The sequence below is a fragment of the Abramis brama genome (assembly GCF_963993115.1).
Source record: "Abramis brama genome assembly, chromosome: 10".
NCBI classification, from domain to species: Eukaryota; Metazoa; Chordata; class Actinopteri; order Cypriniformes; family Leuciscidae; genus Abramis; species Abramis brama.
Window position 1 is genome coordinate 19,084,105 of NC_139972.1, and position 7,589 is coordinate 19,091,693.

A 7,589-nucleotide genomic window follows, 5' to 3' on the forward strand; every position below is an offset into this window, starting at 1 on the left:
CAGATGAATTATTAAATGGAGTGGGTTCTCTTAGTTCTCCAACTTTCTTTAGTATTTCATGTTAAATGGCTTTTATTTTGAAAACTTTGCCTCGGAAGTACAGGAACTGACAATTTGATGGTCGGTCAAGTCCATTTTCCTTATAACAGGTTCTCAACATTTGCATTTCAAAGCTAATTTTGCATATTATTAACACAAAACAATAAACAAACCTATTTAATAAATGATCCAGTAAGGGTTCTGACTATTATAAATAGCATAGTATAGTATTATGTATAATCAGTCGTATTTAATTTGTTGACCTGTTAATCTGTAATTAAAATGTAATTAAAAATATTGATGGTCAATGGCGCGTATTCGCATACTTTTACTTTGAAATGGTCATGATCAAAAGAGGAAGTGAGAGAGGGAGCGCAACTTTTCCAGGGAGTTTGCATTCCAGACGCGTAATTACGAATATTATGGTTTGCCTTTACATTAAGAACACTTATTGATAACACTTGATCATTTGTTTGCATGTATTCAAAATGGCTTTACAGATTGGACTGCCAAAGCAGAAGAAGTCTTTTTCTTAAGTCTTGCAGAAATGTCATTTTGAAACACATTTCAAACACACTTTCTCATTTTTGCACATCTCGTAATTGTGGTCACTATGTCCAGGTATGAGCAGCTTTTTCAGGGTCAAACTACTATATTCATCTTATTAATGCTGGACATGCCAAAGCAGGACAGACATGCAGCTCTGCTGAACTTCAGCTCAACATGAAACAGAGTGACACTCAGACTCACATGGTAAGAATGTCTGTTATTAAAATTGTTTGAATAGTTGTAGAGGGCTAACTTGTATCCCATGGATGGATGGATGGAAGGATGTATATATATATATATATATATATATATTTTTTTTTTATTTTTTTTTTTATTTTTTTTTTGTGCTGAATCAAAAACAACAACATGTTTAGTATATGTCTTGATACATAGTGATGGTCAATGGTCATACAGTAAGAAACATTTCCATGTGACGTGAATTACAGCCTGCGCAGGAGAGCAATGCAAGCAGATGTCTGTTGGTGGAGGACAGAGCAGAAGACGGCATTCGGACTGTAGTCATTGGTGATGGTAATGTATAGTTCTCATACTCGCATTATTATTTGTCATTTACATAAAAGCCTAAATATATACAGGTCCTATTGGTAGTATACAGTGCTATGCATAAGTTTAGACACCCATGCTAAAGTTGACTAAAAAGAGGAATAAAAAATCATCTTTTGGAAATTGAACTTAATGCCTTAATTAAAAAAATTAGGAAAAATCCAACTTTTAAGGACACCAATTTTCTTTGTGAATGAATAATGTATCGTAAATAAATAAATGTTCTTCCTTAAAATACAGGGTGCATAAGTCTGATAAAGTTCCCTTGGCCTTTGGAATTTAAATAGCCCCACATCATCACATAGCCTTCACCATACCTAGAGATTGGCATGGTTTTATTTCAGTTAGCCTAATAGCTGGTTTGATTTGCATTGAGAGATGATCTTATGGAAAGTACTCCATGCCAATCTCTAGGTATGGTGAAGGCTATGTGATGATGTGGGGCTATTTTAATTCCAAAGGCCAAGGGAACTTTATCAGGATGCATAGTATCCTGGATCCATGAAATAACTGGCCTTTAAAAATAAAAATCTGCCTGCCTCTATGGGAATTTAACATAGGGGTGTCCAGACTTATGCACCCTGTATTTTAAGGAAGAACATTTATTTATTTACGATACATTATTCATTCACAAAGAAAATTGGTGTCCTTCCTTAAAGGTTGGATTTTTCCTAATTCTTTTAATTAAGGCATTAAGTTCAATTTCCTAAAGATGATTTTTTATTCCTCTTTTTAGTCAACTTTAGCATGGGTGTCTAAACTTATGCATAGCACTGTATATAGTAATGGCTATTTCTTTGTGATGACTGCATAGAGTCTCGTTCTGCACTCACTCATTTTGTCCAATCATTTTGTCCAATCAAATGTCCAATTTTTTTTATTTATTTTTTTAGAAAAATCATGTTGAAATGTGAATCAAATATGATACAACAGGCTTGGTGATGAACATTTATTTGTGCATCTCTCAATCATCGTTGCATTGGATTATATGTTGAGCCCCCCATTATAAAAACTACAGAGCTTTGATCACAAAACTATTTAAATACATTTTATGAATGCAGTCTCCTACACTGTTACAGTGAGGAAAATAAGTATTTGAACACCCTGCTATTTTGCAAGTTCTCCCACTTAGAAATCATGGAGGGGTCTGAAATTGTCATCGTAGGTGCATGTCCACCGTGAGAGACATAATCTAAAAAAAAATCCAGAAATCACAATGTATGATTTTTTAACTATTTATTTGTATGATACAGCTGCAAATAAGTATTTGAACACCTGAGAAAATCAATGTTAATATTTGGTACAGTAGCCTTTGTTTGCAATTACAGAGGTCAAACATTTCCTGTAGTTTTTCACCAGGTTTGCACACACTGCAGGAGGGATTTTGGCCCACTCCTCCACACAGATCTTCTCTAGATCAGTCAGGTTTCTGGGCTGTCGCTGAGAAACACGGAGTTTGAGCTCCCTCCAAAGATTCTCTATTGGGTTTAGGTCTGGAGACAGGCTAGGCCACGCCAGAACCTTCTTACAGAGCCACTCCTTGGTTATCCTGGCTGTGTGCTTCGGGTCATTGTCATGTTAGAAGACCCCGCCTCGACCCATCTTCAATGCTCTAACTGAGGGAAGGAGGTTGTTCCCCAAAATCTCGCAATACATGGCCCCGGTCATCCTCTCCTTAATACAGTGCAGTCGCCCTGTCCCATGTGCAGAAAAACACCCCCAAAGCATGATGCTACCACCCCCATGCTTCACAGTAGGGATGGTGTTCTTGGGATGGTACTCATCATTCTTCTTCCTCCAAACACGTTTAGTGGAATTATGACCAAAAAGTTCTATTTTGGTCTCATCTGACCACATGACTTTCTCCCATGACTCCTCTGGATCATCCAAATGGTCATTGGCAAACTTAAGACGGGCCTTGACATGTGCTGGTTTAAGCAGGGGAACCTTCCGTGCCATGCATGATTTCAAACCATGACATCTTAGTGTATTACCAACAGTAACCTTGGAAACGGTGGTCCCAGCTCTTTTCAGGTCATTGACCAGCTCCTCCCGTGTAGTTCTGGGCTGATTTCTCACCTTTCTTAGGATCATTGAGACCCCACGAGGTGAGATCTTGCATGGAGCCCCAGTCCGAGGGAGATTGACAGTCATGTTTAGCTTCTTCCATTTTCTAATGATTGCTCCAACAGTGGACCTTTTTTCACCAAGCTGCTTGGCAATTTCCCCGTAGCCCTTTCCAGCCTTGTGGAGGTGTACAATTTTGTCTCTAGTGACTTTGGACAGCTCTTTGATCTTGGCCATGTTAGTAGTTGGATTCTTACTGATTGTATGGGGTGGACAGGTGTCTTTATGCAATTTAGGATAATAAATGGAGTGGAGGTGGACATTTTAAAGGCAGACTAACAGGTCTTTGAGGGTCAGAATTCTAGCTGATAGACAGGTGTTCAAATACTTATTTGCAGCTGTATCATACAAATAAATAGTTAAAAAATCATATATTGTGATTTCTGGATTTTTTTTTTTAGATTATGTCTCTCACAGTGGACATGCACCTACGATGACAATTTCAGACCCCTCCATGATTTCCAAGTGGGAGAACTTGCAAAATAGCAGGGTGTTCAAATACTTATTTTCCTCACTGTATATAGATTTATTGATTTAGCTGTCAAAATTTCATCTTACTCTTAGCCCATATAAATATCAACAACTACACCAAATTGCATGTTTTTTGCTCAGTTTGGGTCTCTGAATAAAACTGAGGTGATTTTTTTTTTCTTCCTCAAGTTTAAGCACCATATTCTAACTATATCATACTATATGAGCCATAAAAGCCTGATGTATCAAATATGATACAACGCATAAAACACATGCATTTTTTTAAAGGTTCAAATTGTTTTTCTGACTATTATTTCATATGTCAGGCTTTAAATGGTTAATATATCAATACTTATACTATCTGTTCATAAAAACATTTGAAAACAAGCAGCTTTGTCATAATTACAGCAGAAATACTGGAATTAGACCTATATCAGGGAGCTTTTGAATATTGTGCTGGACAACAGGGGAACCTTTGAGTCAAAAATTTTGAGAACCACTGATATAGATGTAGGCTATTGGCTAAAAAAAAAAAAGCCCTTTGAAATGTCCCTAACGTCATTTTTTCAATAGGAAACATGTTATCAAAAGAAATAAAATGCTTGTCAAGGCATTTCATGGGGTCTTTAAAGCACTTCTGTCATAATGGCATATATGTTGTTCAACACTAATTTTGTATTATTGTGTTATTTTTTTCATCAGCCGATGACGTGGGCTGGTCTGAAGATCAGGAAGGCGTGTTGCAGACATCAATCGAACAACCCGAAAAGCCACAGGACAAAGAGTCTTTTGCATGTGAGCAGTGCGGAAAGGCCTTTCCAAAGATGTTCTCTCTTCTGCGACACAAACGTGTGCATTCAGTCAAAAAGCAGCACTGTTGTGAAAAATGCGGGAAGAAGTTTTCTCAATTAAGAGCGCTAAAAACTCATCTCTGCAAACATACACAGAAGTTCGAGAAGAAGAAATTTCCCTGCGCTACATGCGGAAAGAGCTTCAAGGATCTCGCAGCGCACGAACGGGTTCATGCTGAAGTCAAACCATTTACCTGTGAAATATGTGGACAGGGATTCACAGTCAAAGGAAGTTTATACATGCACCAGAGGGTACACACGGGTGAAAAACCATACACGTGTGATACCTGTGGGAAAAGTTTCTCTCTGATAGGCACCCTAAACTGCCACAAGAAGTTTCATTCAGACGACAGGCCAATAAAATGCAGTCATTGCAACAAGAGCTTCAAGTGCAAGAGTCATTTGAGACGCCACCTTCCTGTGCACACCGGTGAGAGGCGATATACGTGTAAAATCTGTGGTAAATTATTTGCCCATCATGAAGCTATGACACGCCACGTCTTAATTCACACTGGTGAAAAGCCATACATCTGTGAGGTGTGTGGTAAAAGATTTCGCCAGAGAAGCAATTTGAAAGTCCATATGCGGGTGCATGAAGAGATGCAATTTAAGTGTGAAGTGTGTGGGAAAACATTCCAGCATGAGTTTTTGCTACAGAACCATATGTTAACTCACAATCAGACTGAAAATTCAGGAGATAAGAGCAATGGCCAGTTTCCGAACTTCAACTGTGCATTTAAAATGCAGCCACATTCAGAACACAGCAAACCGTTTACATGCAAATTGTGTGAGAAGCGCTACAGCAACGTTTATAATCTTCGCATACATGAGAAACTTCACTCGGGGGAGACCCCTTTCATTTGTGAGATCTGCGGTAAGGCCTACGCACTCAGGAAGTCTTTTAAAACGCATATGTTGTGCCATTCAGGAGAAAGACCTTACAAATGCATAGTGTGCAGGAAAGCGTTCAAGTGGTCTGGCTCTTTGAAAATGCATATGAAGACTCATACAGATGAAAAAACTCACAAATGTGAGACTTGTGGAAAGACCTTTCGCTTGTATGGAAATTTAAAGCGCCACAAGCGCGTCCATACTGCGGAGAAGACGTTCAGTTATAATGTCTGTTGGGACAGTTGAGTAATGTTGACAATAAATTCACCGATTCGAACTTCTCGGGTCAATAACTCATGAGTTAAACGTTGTTACTACACAAATAACACCTCTTTTTAATCGTAGTAATGTAGACAAACAGCTACAACCTAATTTTCCTCAAAACGTGCAGTCGACAAAATCATAGACAGTATATCAACTGGACACAGCGACCCCATAGGTTTCAACCATAGACAGTATATAACAAAATACGTTGATCTCTATGCGCAGGCTTAGAGACAGATCCGAAGGGACCGTCTGCAAAGTGCAAAACCCGAAAAGCGTTACTATGAAAACAGTCAATAACTTCACTGTCACACACTATAGTGTCATCAAATTCAGTTCACACATCACTGCTGTCCTGATGGTTATACTACAACACTTATTTTGTATAAATATCTTTTTGCATAATTTTTATGATTATTATTTATGAAAAATATTCAATAACTGCACTGTAATTCACTGTATTGTTGCCAAATTCAGTTCGCACATCACTGCTGTCCTGATGGTTATACTGCTACGCTTATTTTGGAAAAAATATATATTTTTAATTTTATATACAATTGTAAGTGTATCATGTTGATGCTTTTTATTATGAAAAATATTCAATAACTTCACTGTAATTCACAGTATTGTTGCCAGATTCAGTTCACACATCACTGCTGTCCTGATGGTTATACTACAACACTTATTTTGGGAAAAACTTATTTTAAATTGTATATACAATTGTAAATTTATAATTTTTATGATTTTTATGAAAAACAAACAATGTCTAGTTTAAAATGAGAATTTCTGGCCTTTTCCCATGATTTGTGATAGGCTGTGTTTGTATTGGCATTCATTTGTACTTTATTTAATAAATGAACTATTAAGTGTAGTGCTAAAAACTTGTTTCTAATCATATTAATGCATGGTTGCTTTATCTGGAATTTTACAATTTTTTTCTCTCTCTCAAAATTATACTGTATGATCTGTGTGCTTTTCCAAACTGCACAGCAAGTTTAAGAAATGGACTTTAGTCAGGGTAGACTCCATATTTTACATGAATTAGAATTAAAGGGGTCATGACATGGATTTTATATATCATTTTAATGTTCCTTGAGGTTCATGTATACAAAGCCCCTAAAAGGGACAAATATGGAATGCGAGGAAAAAATATTTTTCAAAGCTTTTGCGTTTTCTCGCAAAACTTTTGAGTGTCATTCCAAAAGATATATTTTCTATATATATATTCTGACCACTGGGGTTATGGAACTCTTTTTTTGATTATTTGATTACTTTATGTTTAAGGTTGCTTGCATTTAGATACCAGATCTGTATTTGTATGTCATTGATATCTTCCACTCCTGAAATAAAGCCATCTTGTTTCATAGTCTTAACACAGATAAAACTTTAATGTAGTTGCATTCAAAAAATACATCAACTCATATTTATAATTTAAGTCTCTGACTTAATCAGGTTTGGAGTAAAAACATTTGACCATCATCAGTGGAATTATTTATTGATTTATTTTGTACAGAATACCACAAAACAGAAACATATTATTAATAGAATGCAAAGCGCTCTCTCACAAACACATTTGTGCTCTGTCGCAAAACTTCGGACAAACACTTAATGTTTAATGTCCCGCTGGCAGTGTTTCAGACAACTCCATATGTGAACAGTTATTTTGAACTTGGACTTACACAGTCACTGCTTAGTTAAAGGAGTTCATTAAAAATGGCAATACATTCACAGATTTGAAAATAATTGAGTTGGGCCAACTTAATTTAGAACAATTTAAATTGAGTTGGGCCAACTTAATTTTGAACAATTTAAATTGAGTTGGGCCAACTTAAT

The 7,589-nt window shown here is 36.7% G+C and overlaps 1 protein-coding gene across 3 annotated transcripts; it reads left to right on the plus strand.

Annotated features, from left to right (window-relative positions):
- The first annotated feature begins 91 nt into the window (after positions 1 to 91).
- On the plus strand, positions 92 to 7,121 carry LOC311090689 (uncharacterized protein). Of its 3 annotated transcripts, none has more exons than XM_084126137.1 (4): positions 92 to 149; positions 661 to 792; positions 1,035 to 1,119; positions 4,453 to 7,121. In XM_084126137.1, the coding sequence occupies exons 2-4, from the start codon at positions 763 to 765 to the stop codon at positions 5,736 to 5,738; spliced, it is 1,401 nt and encodes a 466-aa protein (XP_083982263.1). In that variant the 5' UTR covers positions 92 to 149; positions 661 to 762; the 3' UTR covers positions 5,739 to 7,121. The 3 variants fall into 3 exon arrangements, with proteins under 3 accessions (XP_083982263.1, XP_083982261.1, XP_083982262.1); XM_084126135.1 differs by lacking the exon at positions 92 to 149 and adding an exon at positions 331 to 446; XM_084126136.1 differs by lacking the exon at positions 92 to 149 and adding an exon at positions 384 to 464.
- Positions 7,122 to 7,589: the final 468 nt, after the last annotated feature.

Excerpts from the sequence above, each read along its gene's own strand:
- LOC311090689 (XM_084126137.1), top strand. The coding sequence starts at position 763 with ATGAAACAGAGTGACACTCAGACTCACATG. Across the intron at positions 793-1,034 it reads GTGACACTCAGACTCACATG|CCTGCGCAGGAGAGCAATGC; the intron begins GTAAGAATGTCT and ends CGTGAATTACAG. Across the intron at positions 1,120-4,452 it reads GACTGTAGTCATTGGTGATG|CCGATGACGTGGGCTGGTCT; the intron begins GTAATGTATAGT and ends TTTTTTCATCAG.